This window comes from Lichenostomus cassidix, chromosome 1Aa (genome assembly GCF_008360975.1).
Source record: "Lichenostomus cassidix isolate B80296 chromosome 1Aa, HeHo_3.0, whole genome shotgun sequence".
NCBI lineage: Eukaryota > Metazoa > Chordata > Aves > Passeriformes > Meliphagidae > Lichenostomus > Lichenostomus cassidix.
This window is the reverse complement of record NC_139480.1, coordinates 45,578,366-45,603,096: the sequence shown is the minus strand read 5'-3', so window position 1 is coordinate 45,603,096 and position 24,731 is coordinate 45,578,366. Positions and strand designations below refer to the sequence as shown.

Sequence of the window (24,731 nt, the reverse complement as noted above, 5' to 3'; positions counted from 1 at the left end):
TTACTTCAGTTACTGATGGCTTACAAACACTGCTCCCAGAAGTCTGGAAACAGCTGTCAGATCCTAGAGAAAGCCAGCCTACGTAACATGAAATGCAGGACACCCAAACCGAGCTCTGAGCAGGGACACCACCCAGTGGAGAGAAAATCTGATGTTTCTCATCTTCTGTACCAGCAGCAAAGGGATAAAGTGAAAGCTCATGTTTTTTCTTGTTCCTGGCCCCATGGAAATGTTTTTAGCCTGCTTCTTAACACTGCCCCTTGTCCCTTCATCTAAACACCCAAATGCATGTTATCAACTCATCAAACAGTGAAAAAGCCTTGCTGAAGGTCCTGAGCACTTGCAAGAGCAGACTCTCATGAGTTCAACAAATGCCAACTCCCATTAGTAAGCTTCCTCCTTGCCCTCTGACTGCCCAAATAATTCAGTTACATTGAAGACAAAAGGGGAATGAAAGCAAGGAAACTCTCATGCATTTGATCAGTTGGATTTGAGAGCTGCCACTTCTGCAGGCAAACCTCTCAATCAATAACTATCTGGTAATAACATCCTGGAACTCACTTAGCTTTCTCAGTGAGCAGAGGCAAATTTTCACTGATGAGACCATGACTGAGGAGGAGGAGAGATTCTGCATTCATGTCTGAGTTGAAGATCAGCCCTGCCATGATGTGACGCAGTGCCTCATGCACCTTCCGGACTATCTTCAAGCTTGTAGTGTTCTCCAGAGTCTGCAAAGGTACAACCATGACAATTCAAGAGGGAAGCATGATGGCAATGATCTGTTATCTGTATTTAGAAATCATGGGAAAAACTAGAACCATTTCTCTCTCATCACATGCTGTCATAGTCCACAGCTCTTTAGGTGAACAGCATCCCATTGCCTCAGCTCTGGATGAACACCCTTCCCTTCCTCTCCAGCCTCTTCTCAGCCTCCTGCCAGTTCACCTATTGCCACCAGGACACTTATAGCTAATGAGCAAACCAGGGCTCCACTTCTGTGTGAGCTTGCACTCTGCTAAAAAATCTGCATCTTTGAAAAGGCAATTATTGCATACAGACAGGACCCTGAACACATTTTGTTGACACTTCCTTCATGCACAAGAGATTAAATCACAGAGCAGTCTTGCAGAACTTCGAGGAAACAAGAGTGGGCAGATGGAGAGTGCATAGAGAACTCGAAGTGGGATGTTTCCTCTCTAGGAGCAGTTAAAAGCTTCCCAGAATGTCTCTCCCTGCCCTGGACATCAATAGTGAAGTCTCATTTTATGAGCTGGTTGCACACTGCTTTCCCAAAGGAAAATGGGAAGCCAATGCAAGGTTGCAGATGTGATTTCAAAGTAGCCACACAGAGGCTCTAGAATCACCTTGCAGAATAGAGAGTGCTCAAAGTTAGGATAGACTCTGCTGACTTTTCTTACCTCTTTCAGTGGCAGAATAAGTTTCGTCACTTGACCTCTTCCTATGAACTTCCCAAGAATTTCATAGGAATCATAACTCTTGTTTTTGCGTGCTTCCATGATCTTGGAGACAATTCCCTTCACTTCCTTCTCTTCAGCTATATTCCCAAACAACTCCTGGTTGAAAATCTTTGGAAAATAGGCAAGATAAATGAATGAGAGAAGAAAAGCAGGTTCATTTAGTAGCAACAGAACAATGCTATTTCTCCCATTCACAGAAAAAACAACCTTCCAGGTTTCCTACAAATCATGTCTCTCTTTCCTTTGTCAACAGAGCATCATAGTTTAAGCCCACCAGATGAGAAAACTGTTCTCCCACCCTCTGTGGTGTTGTGATACAAGGAATGGGACTCCAGTCAGATCAAGACACCCCAATATACCCCATCTGGGTGGCCAGCTGAGTTCCTGGGTTCTGTGGACTACACTGAGTAGATGTCTGCTGACTTGCTTAGCCATTTAGAGTTCAGGAAAACCTAGTTAGGTGTCTTAATCTTGAATCCATTCCCTCTCAAGATGCAGGGCTCAGGATACAGCCCCAGACATACTTGACTTCTCTCTTCTCTTGACTGCCCTCTACAAGGGGTCTACTGATGCCTCAGTATAAAACAGTCTCCCTCCTTGGCAACATACACACAACAGTGTACACACACAACTTGGTTGCCACCAAGTCAGAGACAATCTTCACAAAACCTTTCCCTCCCAGAATCTGTCCCAAGCACTTCATGATGTTCTTTCTTTCAGTCTTGAATAGCTTTTACCTCGATCAGGATATCTAAGCAGGGGTCCAAATCACCGGCACTGAGCCTGGGAGTAAGGCCCTTCAGTAACAGGTTCACAGTGAAAGTCAGCACATGGAGCTAGAGAAAAAGAAAACACATCATGTTTCCAAATGTCTGCACTGACCTCTTTAATAATAGTGGATGGGGACACTCCCATAGCAGAGACATCACAAGGCACACACTGCCCTTGAGCTCTCATTATAGGAAAAAAGCCACTGGGAGGATAAGAATCCATGTAGCAGCAGCAGGAAAAGGATCCTTGTCCCTCCATGTACTGGCAAGAGGGCTGGAATCTCCTCTCTTCCCAGTGCTCTTACTGATTTCTTTAGGCTGCTCTAATTGGTGCTCCCACTGTTAGAGCAGCTAGAAGCTCACACTATTCCACTGTGGTAATTCACATGAAAACAATTCTTAACCCAAACCATGGAAAGAGGAAAGATGAAATAATAGTCAGAGCCTTGGCTCTGGATTTAGGAAGCAAGACTTCAGTTAGCATCACCACATACTGTCAGTGCAGTCTCTGTGGCAACTCCCCTCAGATACTGCTTAGCCCTCATGACCTTACTGGAAAGACTTCCTCTAATCTTACTGAAAGCAGAAATTTGTCCTTGCCCTCCATAGCTCAACTCTTCACCAGGAAAATTGCTTAGACTCTCAGTTCTTTGAGGGTACAGACCCTCATTTGATACTTGGCTTAACAAAGACTGATGTAGGCATTAGCAACAGTATTTACTTGCATTATACCAAGCTATTCTACCAGTGCAAAACAATTTCAGTAGCAACTTCCCTTTGGATTCTCCTCCTAACACATTGAAAAAGCCTACAGAGAGTGGAAGAGGAAGAGTTTCCACATTACCTGGTACCCATGGATGAGTGCAGACCGCATCTCCTTTAAGATGTACAGAAGGTACTGTACTCCCAACACTTCCATGATTTTAATGAGGGTGTTACGGGCAACATCCCGTATTTCCTGAAATCTGTTTCTCAGAAATGTGCAGACTTTCAGCAGGATGCTGGAAACAAAGATAGACAGCTTTGTTCATCACCAAGCAGAGCAGAACAAATTACACTGCTAAGGAGGCTGCTTTTCAGGCCTGTTTCACAACCACAGCTGTACTCACAGCCAGCCTCACAGAGAGGTTTTACTCCCAATGTTTTACTGACTGTCCTTTCTTTCTGTCCATTATTCTTTCCCCAGCACTACCATCCCCACCTCTGCACCTTGATTCACAGCTCTGCTCTTAGATAAGAATTTACAGAAGTCAAATGCTGACAGAGGTGAATGTGACTAGGAAAAGGAGTCTCCAGAAGTTAAGGTCTGTTAGGATGTTGCTCTTGACTTTAGCTTGTACATAACCACAGCTTGAGAAAGGTCCCTGCTCTCATTCCCAGCTCAATGAACACCACTTAAGGAGCTCCATTACGATTTACCTTGGTAGGTTAGCTTCCATCACTTCCTGGGGAAGACACTGCATCATCCTGACCATTGCAAAGGCTAATGGAACACGAACTACCTCATCATCATTCACAACATTGGATTTCACAAGCTTGTGCTCCTCGTCCCTTTTAACCTTTGTAAGAGAGCAAGACAAAATGTATTTTTAATATACAGAAACAAATCCTGCTTTTTCTCAGCAAACCCTAGAAGAGGCCAGTAAGGCAGGCTGCTATCCTCTAGTGACTGCAGGAAAAGCCCAGACAGCTAAAGAACAGGTGAGATAAATCCCTGTGTTTTCCATACAGAAACTAGGCTGGTGTTTGAAAGTGGCTGACAACTCTTCAATAGACTGCACAAAGTGAATAATTTCACTTGTGTAGTTTGACAGTTCTCAGCAGGGAAGTAAAGACACCAGACCAACACTGACCAGAGGGTCTGTCAGCAATCTCCATTACTCAGCAAAGAGCAGGTAGCCTTTTCTGTGTTTCCAGATGGCTCTCTGCAGTTATGTCTGGCTTTTTTTAATGTGTTGCATTTTCACTTGCCCTGAAGTAATATCCCAAACCTTAAAGTAGAAGCACGGCCTACAAAAGACTTTTCAAATGTCAACTCCTCACCTTTGCAACAATACACCTGTGCAATTTAGGCAAGATGTTGACTGTAACTGTTTCTTGAATGTGTTTAATCAGACACTCCAGCTCTTCTTTATTTCGGGGTAAGAATGAAACAGGTTTGGTCACTTGTTCAGCATTTTCAGATGGCTCAGCTGCTTGTTCAGGTTCTGCTGGCTTCTCAGAGAGATTCTTCCCATTCTTTTCTTCAACTCCCTCCTCCTCCCCTTCACTCTGCTCCAGCTCCATGGCTTCTTCAGCCTCCACCACTGGCTCAAGGTCCATGGCAGCAGCTTCTGTTAAGTAATTGCCAAAAGCACAGGTAAATACAGAACACAAAACTTAAGCCCTTAATTGAGACTCTTGTGATAGCTTGGTCCCAGACAAAGCTCCTCCCTGTCATCAGTGACAGCAAATCACCAATAAGCACCAGGCTTCTTCTACTGGGTACAGAAGCTTTGGCTTGCTGGTTTCTGATAAGCACCCCTGAGAGCCAGCTTTAAAGCAAAGACGAGGTTACTCTGTGTCTGAACTCTGCAGTCAGCTTAGCAAAGGTCAATGTGCTTGAACTGTAGAGAACTGGCATTCACTTAAAATTTATGATTTCACAAGGCAAGAGGTACTGACAAGCACAGCTGTGAGATACCCTCCCTCCTTCCCCCAAAGGTCTCAATATAATGGTGAAGAAGCTGAAAATATGACTTCTTCCTGTGAAATGGTGAGGGAAGCAAGGTGAGGATGTGTGACACCTTTCTCAGGCTGCAGACAACCGTGAGAGCAGCCAACATCAAGGACAAAAACCTCAGGTGTGTCAGCAGCCACATGGCTGGGTGCAGACCTTGAGAACCACTCAGGTTCTGGGCTGTTCTGGGTTATAGACATCTGGGATGGAGTGGTAAAGAGAATATGATTGCCTCCACCTCTCCTCACTTTGTCAACTGCTCCCGAGGAGACAAGCCAACACTAGCTTCCAGTATGCACATTTTAAAAAGATGGGAGTAGCTGACCTCAGGAGTAAAACACAAAGCTTTGATTAGCTGAACTCTACAAGCAGGCACAAAAAGCTCACCTTGGTTGTCAATGGTCACAAGCTGCTTTTCAAGTGTTTTATGGTCAAAGTGAAAGGCTTCCAGCACTGTCTCCAACAAGCTGCAGAAGGAAAACACGAAGAAAGGTCAGCCCTCTGCACAAAAGGAAGAGGATGCATATACAAACACAACAGAAAAACCTTGTAAGCACTTTTTGGAAAATTTTCAGATTTTGTAAGAAGGTTGATCCTGAAAAACCCCAGAAAATAAAACCTGGTTACTTCTCAGCTACACATTCTGTGACCTAGCTCACTGTGAAACCTCACAGAGAGTGGCACTGGAACAATGGAGGTATCCCAAGAACAGGGACAGCATGACAGAAGCAGAAGCTGCTAATGTTGCCATACACTCAGTGAGACATGGTGTAGGAAAGTAATGAACTGTTAGAACTTCATGGTTGCAGGCAGCAAGGCCATGCCCGTCTTCACTTGCCAAAGTCCACCTCAAAGTCAGCAATCTCTCATCTCGGGGAAGAGGCTAAAATCCACGTGATACTCTTCAAAACACTGAATTTTGCCTTAGCAGCCTTTGGAGAAACCCAGAGGAGCATTGCTCACAGTACCCACCTGACTCCCAGCTTCGTACCGATCTGTCCTGTTTGCAAGACATGGATGAAATGCTTTAAGTGGTACAAATACGCTGACCATGAAAGGTGTCGACAGACAGCTCCAACAACTTCAACAGAGGCTGTTACCATATTTTCATGCTGCTCAAAAGACAGAAATTCAGTAGCTGTTAGCATTCACGATGGTTGTGTGTCTAAAGCATCCTTTACTGAAGGCAACAAAAGACAGAAGTAATCTTTCTCTAGTGAGGATGCTCACAATTCAGCATTTTTAGATCCCTTCCTGAGCACCAAGTTTAAAAAAAACCCAAAAATCACAGTCCACCAAGCAGACCTACTTCCTCCAAATATTCCTGCACACATTTAACTTTTCTCACGTACTTAAATCTATGGGCTCACTTGAGTTAAGAACTAAGAACCAGCCAAAGCACCTGACCACAGACACATGGCACATTGCTGGGCTATGCTGATCAACTATAAATACACACTGTTAACCCATTTAAGATGTGAAATAAAATGTGTCTGTTTCTTCACCAAAGTTTCAATCAATGCAATTTACTGTCCCCTGGCCAAAGAGTGACTCAGTCACTCTACTGAGTGGCACAGCCTGTAAGAAAGGTGAAAATATTCAAGTGGATGCATTCCATTAAAAGAACCTACCTTAAGCATTTTTTCACTAAAAATGGCAGTTGTAGCATAAGGCATGATGTAGTTCTGGAGGGATTTAGAAGACAGCACAAGCTTTTCTTCAGTGAGCTGCTTTGCCAGTTTCCTCAGAGCTCGTGCCCTCCTGTGGATCTGAGTCAAACACAAGAGACAGTGAATGAGGTGGTGCTTGAGTCACACTTAGCATGAGAGAGCACCTACATCCAGCAGTTCTGAAAATGTCTGTTTTAAGTAATGGCTTAAAGATATGATGGTTGCTTCTAAGGCATGCCTTTTTCTTTCAGTCTCTGGGCTTTACTAGCCTTTTGCCTCAGCAGATATTCCAACTCAATGGCATTGTGAATTCAATATCATAAGGCTGTGCTATCTTCAGGCATTAGACAAGGGAGACAACTGCAAGCAGCAGCTGCTGCAATGAGATGCAAAGATGCAAAGAGAAAACTACAAGTTAAAAAATTAAGACTTAGCATACAACTACAGATATAGCAAAGACTCTCTTAGATTACATCTCTGAAAGCAGAAGAAATGGTATCTTTTTATACTGCAAGATAACCAGGAGACCAGGCTTCATGCAACATTTATATTGCAAAGGTCTGTGAATGGGAAGGGGCTGCTGAGTCTCCAGACTGAGAGTAGCAGGGACAGGCCAGAAATAACAGAGAGACCCATTTCCTGTTTCTGTCAGAAGGATCTTCAGGATAATGTTGCTGACTCTGAGCTATCATAAAACCAAGAAATTTCTAGACAGAAACATGACTTTGATTCCCAGTCACTCCTGATGATGCCCACATCCCTCATTTTTGTGACGGTATCTAATGACATAGGTGCAATTTCTCTGTAGACAACACACAGATGCTCTGCAAAATATACCTCCTCAGCAAGATGCTTTTGCTTGGCAGGGGGAGAGAGGCACTAAAGAACACCTACAGCCTTTTACCTGCATGTGTTTCATGTTCTCAAAGAAGTCCATATCAGGATCATGGCGGTTGGTCAACTGAACCAAATCCTGGAATTCAGGATTTGTGGGGAACGTCTGAATGAGGCAGGAAAGCAGTGATGTGTAGTCCTGCTGGATGCTCTGCAAACAGCAAGCAGTGAATGTTAAGTACCCCTTGGAGAATCTGCTACACAGTCCTCAGAACAGCAGTGCTGTTCAAGCATTTCAGGCAAACGTCCTAATTTTTGCTAACAACAAATGCACCTATTACAGACTACATTTAAATTATAGTCTCCCCTCCAAAGAACGAGCTACAACTAAGAAAAGCTGAACAATGGCAAAGAAACATAAGACAGCTAAGTTCTGCATTTTTTATATTTTTATAAGGTTTATAGTGGGTGCCTGGGTATCCGCACTTCTTATCCCAATAGGGGACTTTGAGAACTCAGCCCACAAATGTCTCATTACCCTAGCTTCCTGAAGATAGCTGGAGATGGTGTGATCAGACACCACTGCCTCACCTCAGTCTTACTCTTCAGACCCCTTCTCACAGACTCCAGGAGGGTGTGCTGGATTAGCTCCTTGTACTGATCTTCCGTGTGGTTGATTTCTGCCAGTCGGTGGATCAAACTGGTCAAGCAAAGGCTTGCATTGTCACTAAGAGCCATATCCCCGAGCTGAGTGGGTGAAGAAATTGCACCACATGAGTGACACCACCACATTACACCTTCTTCTCCCCAATAACTTGGGCAGAACTGTACCACTGGACACAACATAATGAGGTCTGTACAGACTTAGAAACTCTTGAGAGCTTTCCTATAGAAGTTCTAGTCCCAAACTTATGCCCACCCTTCCCATCAAGAAAAATTTTTTTAGATTTACCAGAAAACCCACATGACCAAAACGTGCTGCAACAAACAGAAAACCAGCCTTTCAAGACTGCAATGTGCCTTTTGTACAGTACAAATTGACCAAACAGTTCCAGGGCTCACTGACAGAAAGCTGTGCTGCACTGTATTTTCCCTTCTGGGGACACAGACAAAAAGGTAAAACAGACAAAACTTTAAAAAGGTGTTTGTAAGAATACCTAAATAGACTTTCCAAATGTTATGTGGTGCCAAAAAACAACCAGTGGAAGTAAATAGAAAGCTAGATTCACCACGGACACATGGTGCACAAAGCAAGAGAAGGAATGTTCAGCCCACCTGGATGGTATAGAAGCAGTTGTGCATAACAGGGATGAGGAAGTCAGTATCCACTGTTTGCATTTCCTTGATGTGGGCTGTGATTGACTGAAACGCTGACAGACGCACATCGAAGTCGATATCATCCAAATGTCGCTGATCAAATGCATTCAGCTAACACAGAGCAACATGTTGTTAATGAAAAATTACAGAAACATGATCATACAATATTGGGGGGAAAAGGGAGCAAAGAAACTGTGCATACCTTAACAACATCAGTAATATACTTCAACTTACTGTCCAAGTCAGATAAAGTCTAAAAAGAAACATAAAAAACCCAGTTAACTTATAGTTGTTAAAATTTTGGATAACTCAAGACTTTACCACTTGACACATAAAATAAATAACAAAAAAAACCCCCAAAAAACCAAACAAAAAAACCTGAAAAAAACCCCCCAAAACCCAAAATCCATAAAAATAAAAAAGCAATAGCATTAGTCTTTCTCCTGTTAAAACCTTTATAAGAGTATTTTTTCTGTAAGTTGGAGGATGTGTGTTTTTAAGTTTGTAAGTTTCTAAATATCTACACTGAATGTTTCCTGGGTTTTTCTGCTAAGAAGTTATGTAAGTCACTTCAAAGAAATACAAAACAGCCTACCACAAACTGTGAGAGAAGAGTACAAGAAAAAATCATCTTCAGGATGGTGAAATCCATTCTTATTTCATCAACATACAGGATTTATTACAGATTAAGTGCTTTATTTGGCTTTTCTTACACTTAAGATCCCTGGTGAGGCTCACATCAACCAGGCTGTAAGCCAAAACTTTTACAGATCTTTGTGCAGCTCATTAATTTCCATCATATAGAACTCTGTTACTTTCACTTAACAGACAAAGTAGATTAAGTAGATTAAAAAGGTCTTTAAAGTCATGTACAAAGATAAATACTGCTATTTACTCTGTTTTCGATCTCTTACAACAAGTTAAAGAAAAAATCACAGAAATATGTAGAAATGCATTACCTGAAATACCAAGCACAACTTATTTCGAGACAGTTTGTTCTGGATGACAGAAAAAAGCTTTGCCAGTGGTTTGAGAAAGCTTATAGGGTTTGAGCAATGCTTCAGCAAGTTCTGCACTGTCTCCAGAATGTCAATTTGTGTACCCTGAAAGAGACAGATAACTCCCAATAAATACTGACAATGCTTCAGCAAGTTCTGCACTGTCTCCAGAATGTCAATTTGTGTACCCTGAAAGAGACAGATAACTCCCAATAAATACTGACACCTCACAAGATTATTTCATTTCCTTGGAAAATATTTCAAGACATAAAGTGAACATCGCTGTATTTATTCAGATCAGACATACTGAATGAGAACAAACAATTAGAAGGACACAGTGCAATCATCAAATCTCTCAGAAGTACTTCAAACCTTTCAATTAGAAACAAGCACAGAGTTAAGACTGTCAGCATGATAAAGACTTCTTTTATGTGTCTTTCCTCACGTGATTCGAAAGTCAGGAGAACTAATTGTGCTTTAAAAAGCAGTCTTTCTTGATTATGTGAGATGAACGTTAACAGAACCATAGACTTCACAGAATCACAGGATGGGTCAGGCTGGAAGGGACCACAGTGGGTCATCTGGTCCAAGCTCCCTGGGCATCCCAGAGCACATGGCACAGGATTGCATCCAGACAGTTCTTGAATATCTCCAATGAGGGAGACTCCACAGACTCTCTGGGCAATCTGTTCCAGTGCCTGGTCACTGCACAGTAAAGAAGCACTTGTATGATCTCCCTCAACAGAAATCACATGTGGTCCCCGAATGATTCACAGATTTAAAAACCAAAAATAGTACTGTGTAAGGTTTGCCTTTACCCTTCATCCTGCAGCAGCCTAAGGTAGCAATGCCTAGAACACCACATGTACTACATACGTATTCATATTCTGTCCAGAGGCTGTGGCTTTGGATTCGGGCTGCATAAAATTCACAGTGAAGAAGAGCAATTACTTCAAACACTGCAAACAATTTGGTGGATTGACTACAGTGGCCAAGAAGGTAAAGACTGCATCATAACTTCTGCAGAGCCTCCACATGAAAAAGGGGAACAGTCAGTCTGGGCACTGGCACCTCTGGCTGAGTAGTGCACATCAACGTGCAGTGGCACCGTGTTTTGAGCAAACTACAATGAAAACTTGATTTCAGGCCAATAATGAGAAATGGCATGTAAGCAATAAGGCTTTTAACTGTATCTTAAACAAATATACTTTATTGAAAGAAAAACATATGCTTAATAGGGGGAGGAAGTAATTTTTACCTACCTGCTCCATGTTGCTCTGATAAAGGAAAGGGAGGAGAAGGCTCACAAGCACTGAATTCTGACTCTTCTCTTGTATAAATTTGCTGATCCTGTACAATTGGACAAAGTAATTCACTCTTTTATATAATTTCAATCACCAGTATAGAGCAAAGAACAACTATGTCAGCACTACTGTCATTTCACAGGGCTTTGTCAGCCTATCCAAGCTAACAGAGTGCACCTACCAAATTCACAGTACCAAGTATTCAGTTCCACACAACTGCAGGCATTTCTGTACCTTTTTTCAACTCCCAAGAGACATTGGGTTTGAGTACCAGCAACAAAACCAGCTAGAATCAATTTCTGAAAACTTATGACCTCGGTCACCAGCCACTTGCAAGGTCAATGACAGATCTGGGTATTTATAACTGCTGTAAATTTAAATATTTTGACATGTGTTTTTTAATTTGGAACCTATTACAGTAAGCATCTTCCTTCCTCCCTCCTTCCAGCTTTTTAACTGTTTTGAGCTCTAAGAATCACTTACTTGGAAAGTATACTCAGCTCTTTGCTGACTTGAGCTCTATACTTCTTCTTTTTCACCTTCTCCACGTTTAACATTGTTTTGCTGAAGTACTGAAGTATGGCAGGAACATGAGGCAGGACCAACCGGCAACCTAGGCTGATGGGCTCTGTAAGAGATACAACAGCTAGCAACACCCAAGAAACACTGCTGCAAGAAACAGAAGGGAGATCCAACCCTACACAAACAAAGGGGAAATTAAGACAAAAGAGGCTTCATCAGCGGAAGAATAAATAAATAAATGGGAGCTATGAATATGCAGGACAACTGGTGGCTGGGAACAAGCACCAGCACTTGCTGAGACCAAGTGTAACATGTCTGAGATGGAATAAAAAAAAGCACACATCACCCTCCTCACAGATTTCAGTAACAGCCCTCATAATTGTAGACTTATCAGAAGGTACCAAGGACACTCACAGATAGTAGTAACATCTCCTAAAATGACTGGAGCATTTGTAGATGTGGTTTTCTTTATTATACCACTGACCTCTTGTGTAAAATCAAAGCTGCCATAACAATGACACCCACTCCTTTCCACTCGCTTTGAGTGTTGCAGGTGAAAGATGTCTCCACAGCATCAAACACAGCACAGTACTGTTCCTGTCTACTAACTCTCAAAGACACCAGGTTTTTCTTGTCAGGGAGCACAGACTAAACATCAAAATGATACATGATCATGTGCACACAGAAACAGGGCCTTTATATAAAATGTGCTGTTAGGTGCAGAGTGAAGTCAGCAATGCAGTTCTGGAACTTGTATCAAACTTCACAGACAGATCAGGTCAACAACACATTTTCCCTCTTCATAAAGAGTATCTCCATGCTCAGGACCCTGACACTCAAATGTGGATCTGTCCACATTTGATCTCATCAGCCATCAAACAAGCAGGACTTTACAGTTCCTTAGCATGACAAGGCAAATTTGTACATTGATGTTTCCATCTCTGCCGGGAGGTCTTTTTCCCCAGTAATCTTCGCCAGTGTACACAACCTCACCATAATCTAACACCTGGATCCAAAGCACTCAACAGGTCTCTCAGAACTCTCAGGCAGGCATACCTTCTGTCGCGTCCCCAGTGACCATGACAACACAGTCAGTCACGTTCAAACTGGAAACCTGCTCCGTGGGTTCAAAATCTGGGCTGTTGAGAAGGCTATCAGCTATGTCCATCACAAGGCTGGACGTGGCCTCAGACAGGTTCTTGGCTGACAGCACAGCAAACACATTCGACAGTATATCACACTCTGGGTGATCTGGCCGCTGCTTGGCCAGCAAAGGGAAATACCTGAGAGAAAGATTATAAAAAGGTTCACTGAAAATTAGGTTCGGAATTTTCAGTTTATAATTCTTTTGTGCAAGATGTCACACACACACACACACACACCCCCCCAAAAAAATCACTGTCTTCCACTTCAACCGAGAAAAAAGTGCAAAAAAACCCCAAAACAACAGTGTCATGAAAAATAGAATGAATGGAGGTTGAAAGGTTATCAAGTCCCTTTTCTTGCTTCAAGATAGCATCATCTAAACCTGATCTCTTCTCTACAGCCCAAGCCTCCTCTCAGTCTGCTTCTAACCTAGTGATCCAATACCATTTTTAACACAAGTTTGTATATAAGGTCTTCATACCAACAAATGAGGTGTCTTAAAACAAACACCAGGTGCTTTAGCAAAGGAAAAGCAGTGAGTCTGTAGAAGAGGCAAAAATCAGTCGACAGCTGAGCTGGAACTTCTCATAGTGTCTGCACCAAAAAAATTCTTCTACAACTTTCAATAACTGACTATGCTGAACTTGCCCTTACTCTTTCATAAAATAGAAAGAAATAGAGACTCACAAAAACATGAATGACATTATCTATCGTAAAACTGAATTCCCACCTCACAAGACTAAAAAGTCATTGGTCAAGATGGACATATTGCACGAAGTCAGACCTCCTCCTCACCTGTGAGCTATGTTTGCGCTGCGTAAGTGCTTAGTTGTTAATATATGGGAAAAGCAGCCCATTTAAAAGTGAGTACTTGGATAAACTGGAAAACTTCCCAGCTGCTTTGACTGCTATCAAAAGAATGACAGTCTAATGAAAAACAAAATATGCTTTTGGACACAATTATTCACAGCCTGTTAGTGTGCTCTTTTTTCCTTGTATTTTATGTATTCAGAAATACTTAGGCCTGTTTGCCAGAAGGACACTTACCTGGGATTCTTACTCCAGGTGTGAATGAGTTTGAGCAGAAAAGTTGGAGAATACTGACTCTCTGAAGCCAATCTGCAGACCTAAAGGAGACACAAATCAGATACCAACGCAACACAAGTAAAGCCACTTAAAAACACCATCTCTAACAAAGACCTCACATTGTATAGTTTACCTATTTTATAAAGTAATTTCAACCTCATTTTACCAACTTCCTCAATATTTGTCAAATGACTCTTAGATCATCTCACTCCTATTTATCCAGTATTCCAGCTACCATTTTTGCCCTCCCCTTAAAACTAGATTCCCATGAAGCCTCCCATTTGCTACAGAGACCTAGCAACCTCTCCTGGTCATATCTGTGAAATATCAAGCACAACATCCAAAAGTCACCCCTCCCACACTTCCTATGCCCTGACTGCAGCAACTGGTCTGTATCTTCATGGCCTCACTGCTATGAAAGCACCCTCTCTGCTCAGGAAGACGCTGGAACATTGCACTGCACCCCATGAATGGGATCTCTTAACAGGGTTCTGTATCCAAAAAAACCCTGTTTAAGAGGTGCCCAGCTTAAGCCATACACAGTAGCTGCTGCTCCTTCACAACCAGGCACAGGCTAAAGTGACCCAGTGCACCCTCCTCTCTGCCACTCCACAACCCAACAGGCTCCACCCAAGTCACACAGCTGGGTTTCCACCCTGATCACTGCTGGACTGCTGGCAGAGCACCATCAGTGAACACAGAGGCAGAGCAGGCTGCAGTGCATGCAGGGGCGATAGTCGGGATGGTGCATGGGGGGTTTGGACTAGCTCAGTGTGCTCAAGACCTGAGCATATCAGAAAAGAAGGCAGGTCTGACCATCATAGCCAAGATCGTAGAAATCTTCTTCTCCTGTCCCAAAGGCTGGTAGTATTATTGCCCAGCATAAAACAGAGATTTTCTGAATGATATACAATGAAGAGTAAACTGTTAATCCAATCCTGCAGGAAAGCTGCTGTGCAGGCTAATGATATTGGGGCTCTGCAGCAAATCCTGGGATATGAAGAAGAGCAAACTCCAATTCCAGGTACAACAGGCTTAGAACAACTTTCCTTCTTCATGAATTTTTACACACCTCTGTCCTACAGTTTTAAAACAGGAAAGCACACAAGTCAAAACGATTCTTTTGCCAAAACCAAATCTTCATGGAGTTTACCAGTAGAGACTCCAGAGGGAGCTTCTGGATCATACTACCATCCAAGCTTCAAAACTAGCTGTCTTCCTGACATATGTAAGGACAATAGGCATTCTGACCCTTTAGTAACGACAGTACATCTTGTTCACAGTTACTCAGCATTTGCAAACACAATGTCCCCTGAAAGCATTATGTGCTTTGCTGACTTAAACCTGAACTGCAATAAATTTTCACTGCTTTTCCCACATAGCACCCTGGCTGTAAGAAGACTCCATGGACAAACCAGGAACATACACCTCCCTGTTACTCAGCCCAGTGAAATACAGAGCTATATGCACTGCCTGGTATTATTTTATCTACTCTTTGTACTACATATCACATATTGTTACTGGTAGAGCAGAGAAACAGTGCAGGAGTAAACAAACACAGTGTCTGGAGAAGCAGCTCTGTGGTTTCACAGACCACACCAGTGCTCTTTAACAGGCTTTTCTGCTGCAAGGAAGCTGGACATTTGGATACCTCAAAAGCTTCTGTGGTAAGAACATTCTTGGAGTAAGCCTCTCTTACTCAGTTAACCTTAGCATTGAGAAAACTGCTTTTAGAGCAGGGAAAACCCAGCAGCTGGTACAGGCACTCCCTGACAACCTCAGAGCCATTGCACTGACAAAGGCAGCACAATTTAATTTTAAATACTGTGTTCTCTCTCCATCTCACAATAGTGCATTTTCCAAGCTCAGAGGTGATCTGAATTTCTCTGATAAAAGCCACAACCCTGTGCTTTGTCACTGTGCACACAAGGAACTCCCAGCAGAGAGGCATAAAAACACAGCCCACTGACAGGCCCTGCTGGGTCTCTCCTTTCTTGCAGCAGCATTTCTTCTTGCAATCCCCTACCACAGGCCCAACAACTGTCACACAGAAAAGCAGCAAAGCGCACCTAGAAATGACTCATACTATTTAGCCTCCCTGAAGCATCCAGGGAAGAAGTCTGCTTCTGTAGTTAAAGAACAAAGAAATGGCATCCATTTTATTCAGATGAATTAATTTCTACTTTAACCTGTGACTTGATTGTTCCAGGACTAATCAGACATGAGCCAAAAAACTGGCCTTGCACAGACACACTGGAATGCCAGCACTTGTCCAAGGCCACATCCAATCTGACATGATGGACTCCAGTGCAACTGGAGTTTTCTGCACGGCACATGTTTCACGCAAGTTATTTGGAAAAACAGGAAATACTTACCTGAGGCCACACCACAGCATGGAAAACTGCATCAATCTCTTCCACACTAAAGCTGTAGGTCTCATAATCAGAAAAAAACTCTGCAACAAGCTTGAGGCCAAGACGTCTCAAATTTTTCAGTGGATTAATCAATCTAGGTTGGACCTGTCAAAAAAACAAAAACCAAAAAGACCCAACCCAGTAAGACCTTTGCAGAACAACTACTAACTACTTGCTCTGAAATTAAATACAGCAATTCACTGACCACAGATACATCCTTTGCTGAAACTTCTGTTTTCTCCTGTAACTAATTCACAGTAGCAATCCACATACATCTCAGAGCTGACCTAAACTTTTCTAACAGCTGCCTGCCTGTTCCAGCATTTAGTCAGTTACACAGGACTCCTTCAGCTCATAAAAAATCCATGCTGACAAGTTTAAGACAGTAGCATCTGCCCCTTTTGGACACAATGTAGAAACCTACACTGGAACTACATTTTCAACCCTGACACTTAAACAATTCTGTTTTACAACATGAAAGGACCCAAATCAGCTCTCCAAAGTGAAGTTGTACTTTGCACACTGAGATCTTTTGGGAAGAAATGAAATCAACAGATGAAGTGAAGGGGGGAGGACCAGAGAAGGCAAGAATGTGAATCACATCTTCCAGCAAAGTGGGTGGGGGCTATAGCATTTGGTTACAGGAAGGTGCTTCCTGTACCCATTTAGCGGTTATGTTCCATAACCTTTCTTGGGAAAAACATTTCAGTAAGGAAATTCATGCACTGCTGCATTCTGACTCTTCTCCCTGAGAGGAGTCTTGACCTGAGCAACCTAAGTTATTTCCATACAGTGCAATGCAGCTCATAGCACAAGCACACAAAGTAGCTCCACAGAGCAGAGGTACTGAACTTCAGCCTCAGAAACAACAAAGCCACATCAGAGCAAATAAAAGCCACTGCCCAATACTGAAGCTGTTTTGGGTCTCCAGTTCATATCATGATCCACCACACAGAATCCAAAATCACAGGTAAAAAAGGCAAGAGGAGATGGTAGAAAAGGAACCAATCATGTTCTTGCACAGGACCTTCCAAGCTATGCTGAATGTGTACTAACGGAGTGCAATCAGCTTCCAGGCAGCAATTGAACTGTTTGAAAGCCCAAATAAAGCACAACCCAGGATACTATTGCCAACAGTGACCTCCAAGTGAAGTTATTTTGGGTTTCCCACTGTTCAATCACCAGAAGAGTTCTCTGAGATCAAGCCTTTGAGAGGACAAAGAAACTCAATATTGAACACCATCAGTAGGAAACGGTAAATTAATAACTTGTCTTGAAGTGGTCAAAGTTGATGTTTAACTCTCCAGGCAGTATCAGTCTGCAATAAATTACTCTCAAACTCCAAGAATGTCTTCTAATCATTAGTCAAGATAAACAGATTTCTCACACACTTCCTTGAGCTTTTAACAGCCTCTGGGCTAATGAAGCGCTAAATTAAGGTCAGAAACACTCCTATCTACTCCGCTTTTTACCCACACTCACCGCTTCGACAGACTGTCACTCCTGACATTACACAACCATGATAGGATTTACTGTAGCAACTCGGGCAAAATGCGGCTATCCTAGCAGTTAATGAAGCAGCTTTTAGAACTCCTGTCTCCTGTCCTCATTGAAAACATGTAGGCATATGCAATCCACTGCTTAAGTCAGATGATGGGATGCTGATGTCCTCAAATTTGCTCATCTTCTTCATAAATTAAGATAGTTACAAGGTTCTGTGCAGCCTGCAGGCAGCTGTGAGACCTTGGATAGTGCCTATTGCAAGGACTTGTTTTGTTTGATGGATTTTTTTCAAAGCAAATTCTAACCGCAGTTGTGTCTTGGCAAGAATATGCTCACAGTGACAAAACATTCATTCCCTATTCCACTTGCTCAGTCCATCATCTCATAATTCCTTTCAACACCATGGTGATGATGATGACTGTGCAGCTTGCTTGTTTCCTATCTAATATATGAAGAGGCTCTGCACCAGAAAGATAGAAAAGCCTGGCTCAGTGTTACAGTTCTGAGCAGATGGCTGGACTAGAGCTCAGGGATCTCTGTGCTGCTCTCCACCACACAGGGCAGCAATAAACCAACATGCCCCACCTTTGAGTGCAATCGATCTGTAACAGGATGTTCTCCTCACCTGACCCTTTCTGCATGTACAGCCATTGCTCAGCAAGGGAAAAAACATTTGCAGTGCTCTGCAGATACCTGGCTAAGACCCAAATTGTGACACTGGACTAGTATGACTACTGCTGATAGAGAGCTGGAGATGCTTCTAATGGGCTGAAAGCATGGCTGGTAACCATATCTTTCCTGTGTCCCATGACAGGAGACAGTCAGGATAGGTAATTACTGTGATCATCCACAACGTTGAGCTCCCCGAGGTCTAGCACTGCAACAAAGCACCTCATGGACCAGTTTTGCTCTAATGTCTTCAGGCAAGGAACTTTAAACCTCTCCTTCCCCTGCTCAAATGTTTTATCCTTGCAGCCAAGAAACTCTATCTTTAAGACAAATTTCAACTTCCAGCCATAAAATCTTGTTACATCTTTACAACAGAACATTTAGCTCTCTCTCATGCCCACCTCTCCACTAAACAGGCAGGAACAATTCACGGAGACCACCTCCAACTCTCTCTTTGGTAACTCAAACAAAAATACAGCTCAAATCAGCTTTCTAAACACATTAACTCTGCCTGCTCAGCTTGAGCCCTGTAGCACTTTCAGACTAGCATCACTGGCCTCTATTTTGGCAGACATCTAATTGCTAAGCTTCACTCCACAATGGCATTCAACTTATCTTTACCTGAATCAGTAGAGCTTTGTATATACATGTAAGCTAAGAGGAAGAGGAGAGACAGAAATTTTATTTACATGTTTGTATATTGTTTGCATATACTGTACCTTCTCTCTTTGCTGAAGGATGCAGGATACCACAGCTGTCATGCAGAGCAGAATCTGTAGAATTTCAGGCAGGTATTGCTGGATCAAATGCCCCATGTTTTTCAACACAACTTCAAGACCATTGAAGAGGCTATGCTGACGCCCAAGAGGCAGGACTTTAGCTAAATCCAGCTCTGACATACTTTGAAGGACTGCTGTCTGGCAAGGCCCTGTAATAGCCAAAGGGACAGCAAATTACATATGGAGGCACCACAAAGACACCCACTACCAAGAATAATTTTTCAGGGAAAAATAGTGTAATTTGGCCCTAAATTACAGATCCTCAGAGTCAGCTTTTAAGATAAGAACAGGTCTGTGTCTCCATCTCTGTGACACTCAGATGTCTCCCACTGCTACAGAATCAGAGCAGTTTACAAGCTCTCTTTACTGCCACGGTACTCAGGCTAGCCTATGATGCCAGCAACTGCTCATTCCTGGTCTGCTACAGCCTACTTGCACAGCTGGGGCAAGTTGCTCAGTTTTTCTGACCTCGGACATGTAAAACATGTAAAACTCAGGGGAAACCCAGTCCTTACCACGGGTTTAGTTTCACCCTTTCAAGGCATGGTTAAGAGACAAACTGAAGCATGTAACAGTACTAAGAATATTTATCCTCCCACATCTCTACAGGTCAGGAAGTACCACACCCCCAGTTTCTATGGCCTACCTACCATCACTGAATTGCTTCACAGCTTCAAAGAGTAGATCCAAGAACATCCGTATCTCTTCTGGCAGTGAGCCGGCCAGAAATCGCAGGACAATTGACATGCGAGTGCTTGCTGCAGACTTTCCCTGTGTTTTGCTCCCTGTTTTGTTTCTCATTCTGCCGTAGAGAATTCTTCAAGAACCAAAAAGAGGTTGCATTAGCTTTCAGCAAGCTATCTGTTTTCCAGCCTCCTATTCCGCAGGAGAACCTCCATTTAAAAATATTCTCTGGTGAGAAGCTGAGTGAAAGTTCTCTGTTCAGGGTCTCCACTGAACTACTACATATTGCCCAAAAACACCTTACTGAAAAATCAGCTTCTGTTACTACAATGGAAGCTCTGCTGGAAACTTCAGGTGTAAAACTGGATACCTGCACAACAATTCACATCACTGTAAATAGCTGGCAATACTCAGTGAACTGAAACATCCTCACAGTTCTCTGTAATCCTTAGTAGAAACAGTATGTACCAAAATACTGTTTTTAAAGAAAACACCACTTGCATAATGCATCCCATAAATGTGTTAATAAGGAAAGCTTACAGAGTATCACAGACTACGTCATCAAACTGTACCATGAACCATAGGTTTATCTCAACTGTTTAAAATGAGAAGCAGCAGCATTACATCTCTGCTCATGGTACTCTGCCATGAAGCCTTTGAGCTCACTCTTCAGAACACACCTCATAAGAACAGGGATGAGATCTGGTCGATGCTCTGGCTTTACTACTGCAGTCTCCTCAGAAATACTGAAATGGACTATCTCTTCTTTAAAGCTCTTGTCCTCCAGCAGCCTTTGCAAATTTTCCCTAAGAGTAATAAACATTATTTGAGGGCATGTAGGGTTATAAAAATAGACAGACAGACACAAGATGCATCTATATCTAATTACCTACCTACTTTTGCTGTATACAAAATATTAAAGTACTATTTCTCACTCTTTTATTAAAAAAAAAATTTAAAAACTAGCAAGTTCAAGCTAATTATGTAGACACAAAGTCCCAGACATATTCCAAAGAGATTATTTAACCACAAACTACAGTTTTTTGCTGTCACTTTCTCTGGGTGGTTATAAATCATCAGTACAAAAGACATCTTTGAAAATTATGGAACTACTAACACTACTGACACTGTTCTGGGACAGAATGGAAGTGTTGCTATTTTTCTCTAAACTAAAAAGAGGCACCGATCAGCCTCAAGACCTTATTTCCTGTCATAGACACAAAACATAGAACTGGCTAAAATTAACATTACATATATGTCTTCAACAAATATAGGACTCCAAATACAAATGACCCCAAAGCAGGCTTCTGATATGACAGCAGGCTCATTCACCAATGCTAAATTAATATAAAACCTTTTACCTGTAAGGCAGGAGATGAGGATGCTTGTATGTCATTATACAGTCAAGAGCTATTCTCTGTACATTCTGGTCTTGATGAGACAGTAACTGCAAATAACAAAAGAAAGAAAATTAGTCCCTATCTAGGAGGCAGAAGTGCTTACTGAAAATAGTGAAACACCTAAAGGCTACAAGCTCAAGCAGGTTTTGGACTAACTTATTCAAATGGAAACAGAATGTATGTGTTGCCAGTATAAAGCCAACTTGTACATGCCTAACTGCCACTCATAAAAACTGGGCAAGGTTGCTGATGGTTAATATATACATTTTTCCTTCCTATCTACACACAATAGTTATAATATTTGGTTTTATGCTGTTGTCTTTTGGACCACTATCAGTTTGCATTTATCTCCAAAACCAGCTACCAGCTGTGTATCTGAGAAGAATGGATTAAAAGGCAGACTACCCAAACCCTTCCAAGATACCTGTATTTCCTTCCTGTGACAAACACAAACTACTGAAAAGACTTGATATGTGAAGTCTCACTGAGATTTGCCTTCTCTTGAAGATGACTCTTTATAACCTAGGCACTAAACAACACCAAGTAGTGGTCACAACACCAAGACTATCTGAGTTAAAGAAATGTTTGCACAATGCACTCAGGCACATGGTTTGATTCTTGGGGTGTCCTGTGCAGGGCCAGGAATTGGACTTGATGGTCCTGATGGGTCCCCTTCCAATTCAGCTTGTTCTGTGACTCTAAGATTCACTAAAACAGTGAAAAGAATTTAAGAAATACAGATAATTTCTCCAAGCAGCATCTTTATAATTTCTTCAGTATCCTGCCAAATAGCCCAGGCAAGAGCCAAAGGTCACTTTGCCATGATGTCCCCATGCCAGATGGACACACCAGCCGTGACAATGCATACACTAAGACAGAAATGCAAACAGTAAGTGATGAAGTAATCTTTCTTCTTGTGCCAGGCTGTTCTTCCCACAGTGATTTGACCTTTACACGACTGTCCAATATTTTGCTAAGAACACAGACAAGCAAACACAAGGGTCAATTCTTTTTCTAAGCAATACTTTGAGACAGACTGAAACAGTGTGGATGTCTATTAGAGATTCTCAAATTCAGGGACTAAGGAGTGGAGCTTCCAACACCCATAGGCTCAGAAAACATGAACTGGGAATAATGAGAGCAAACCTCAATGACCTGAAAAAATCCACAAACCGGGAACCAATACAACCCTGTAAAATTAAAAAAAATAAAAAACCCTTTTAAGGATTGTAAGATAAAGACTTAAAATCCCTCTTCAAAGTCATACTTTTGACAATTCCTTCAGGGAAATCCCTCAGAAAAGAATCAAGCAAATTGAGTATTCTTCAAAAAAAAGTTTGTTTTTCTTTTTTGATGCTTGATCTCTTGTACATACTGACCACACTCTTAGTACACAAAACACTATAGGACAAAGACAAATCTCCTTGGATGTTTCCCAAGCTTTGGATTCTAAATCCTCTTCCAGATCCTGCTGGAAGACGAAGTGAAACAGATTTCCTCTGCAGCCACTCCTCCACCTTGCCAAAGACTACTACTTGTTCTGCTGTCAAATCTGCTTGCATGTGCCACTCCTGGCAAACTAAGCCAGGTATCTTAAGCAGGTCTTTGTTAAAGGGGCTTATTTCAATTGAAGCCTATTAGAAAGTCCCCTCAAGGACAGCTCCTTTCTCAGCTATCACAGTTGAGTTCAGAAAATGACAGGTTTCTGCAGTATGGGACACTGCATTCAAATAAGAAAGAGTTCATTTATCAGTAGCAATTCTAAAAGTCAGCAAATAGCCTCACCTGGATATATAAGGCATTCAACTTCTGCTCCAGATACAATGCACGAGGATTTGAGAATTTTGAGAAAACTTGTAAGTGGGCTATTAGTTGCCTGTAAAACAAAACAATTTTTTTTTTAATGTCCAGGAGACAAACAAATGATGAATTTTAATTGAAGTTCATTAACAAGAAAGAAAACAAAAAACAACACAAAGAGGATCCCAAGTCTTCAGTACTATTTCAGACACAGCAAGGTGTCCTGTTCCGTCTCCTAAGCAGCTCCTTCCAGCTGTCTGTTCACTGCACAGAGATGGCCTTTTCCTCAGTAGCACTGGGTAGGCTCAGTTTTTTCATGAGAAAGGAGTACAGTCAGGATGCAGCTTACTTCTCGCTGCCAGCCCAGCCTGGAACACCAAAATTCTGTATTTATCTCTCTGTTTATTCACTTGTCCTTAACTAGTGCCCATGTTGCTCCCACCAATGTGAAGAGCTGCATTCAGCAACAGACTGTACTGGACTTAACACTGGGCTGCAAGACAGATGGGACTCAGTTTCTCTAGAAGTGGCCATGTCACTTCACCTCTGCCCCACCTGCTCTTTGAGGGAAGGGACAGAGATGACCAGGATAAGGAAGGAGTGAGATCTCCTCTACCATGTGTGCTGTGGCTGGTAAAAGCTGTCCTCATCCAGCTGCTCCCTCTCCTAGTTCATACTGAACTCTCCAGACACTTGAGCTGGGCACAGTCAAGGGACAAGTAGGACACCTTCCAGGAAACCCACAGGGGCACTCTGGGCAGGTGAGTGTCCTCCTGCCCAGAACTCATGGGACACAGGATGCAGCACCATGAGGGAGCACTCCCACGGCATTGACCCAGGGAAGGGAGGTCACTCCAGAACTCATTAACACCCCCCCAGTAAATCTTTTATGCCTTTGTTCCAGCTACTGGCAGCTAATGTTTGCACTTAACTGCATGGATGTTTTGAGATGGAGGTTGGGAAAACAACAAAATATCTTAGACTGTCACTGTATTTTAATTGCTGATAATTTGAGGATACAAGCCAGAATCTGGGAAAAAAATTAAACACCCATAGGACACCTGGGATTAAATGACACCTTAGGTCACATATCAAACTTGTCTTGTTCCAACATATAAGGTGAAATTTTGAAGTTCTCTGTCATTACAAGGGCCATCCATTGCAAAAGAAGCATCACAATATAAATCTCTGTGATGTATTTGTAAGGAGTATTTGATAGAGAGAATGCATACAAAGAGCCACTTTCTCCATGTATTCAGCACTGCAACAATAACACTACAGCAACATGCAGCTTAAGTCTACCAAATAAAAATCTTGGTCCCTAAGAAGACAAGATTTATAATGGGCAGGAAATGGCAGAATCCCAGGATGAAAATACCTAAGCAAATAGTTCTATTTTTTAAAGTGTCAGGCAATTCGCACAGTTTTCAAAGAAAGACAGATATACACAGAGAAGCCAGGGAATTCAGGTTCAAGAGTCTCTGAAAATTTCAGAATGCCTTCAGAATACTACACATTTTTTGCTTGAAGTAAAACACACCAGCCTGTCAGAAAGTAACGAGATAATGATAAAACCTGGGCACTGTATTTGGATTTTTAGTACTGTGCAGGCAGAATTTCCACCGAGAAATGATGGAG

At 42.3% G+C, this 24,731-nt stretch overlaps 1 protein-coding gene across 1 annotated transcript in view; it reads right to left on the bottom strand.

Moving 5' to 3' along the window:
- Nucleotides 1-24,731, bottom strand: part of UTP20 (UTP20 small subunit processome component) — a 59,211-nt gene that overhangs the window by 12,062 nt on the left and 22,418 nt on the right. The window contains exons 23-46 of the mRNA XM_085047299.1: nt 23,079-23,169; nt 21,255-21,340; nt 20,574-20,699; nt 19,860-20,026; nt 19,150-19,358; nt 16,220-16,363; nt 13,806-13,885; nt 12,669-12,895; nt 11,574-11,718; nt 11,049-11,136; nt 9,748-9,891; nt 8,991-9,041; nt 8,747-8,899; nt 8,063-8,218; nt 7,542-7,682; nt 6,599-6,736; nt 5,940-6,079; nt 5,355-5,434; nt 4,292-4,581; nt 3,668-3,807; nt 3,093-3,249; nt 2,216-2,314; nt 1,419-1,586; nt 562-728 (exon numbers count right to left, since the gene is read on the bottom strand). Of these exons, the coding sequence (XP_084903425.1) occupies nt 562-728; nt 1,419-1,586; nt 2,216-2,314; nt 3,093-3,249; nt 3,668-3,807; nt 4,292-4,581; nt 5,355-5,434; nt 5,940-6,079; nt 6,599-6,736; nt 7,542-7,682; nt 8,063-8,218; nt 8,747-8,899; nt 8,991-9,041; nt 9,748-9,891; nt 11,049-11,136; nt 11,574-11,718; nt 12,669-12,895; nt 13,806-13,885; nt 16,220-16,363; nt 19,150-19,358; nt 19,860-20,026; nt 20,574-20,699; nt 21,255-21,340; nt 23,079-23,169 (3,387 nt within the window). The remainder of the gene's footprint in view (nt 1-561; nt 729-1,418; nt 1,587-2,215; nt 2,315-3,092; nt 3,250-3,667; nt 3,808-4,291; nt 4,582-5,354; nt 5,435-5,939; nt 6,080-6,598; nt 6,737-7,541; nt 7,683-8,062; nt 8,219-8,746; nt 8,900-8,990; nt 9,042-9,747; nt 9,892-11,048; nt 11,137-11,573; nt 11,719-12,668; nt 12,896-13,805; nt 13,886-16,219; nt 16,364-19,149; nt 19,359-19,859; nt 20,027-20,573; nt 20,700-21,254; nt 21,341-23,078; nt 23,170-24,731) is intronic.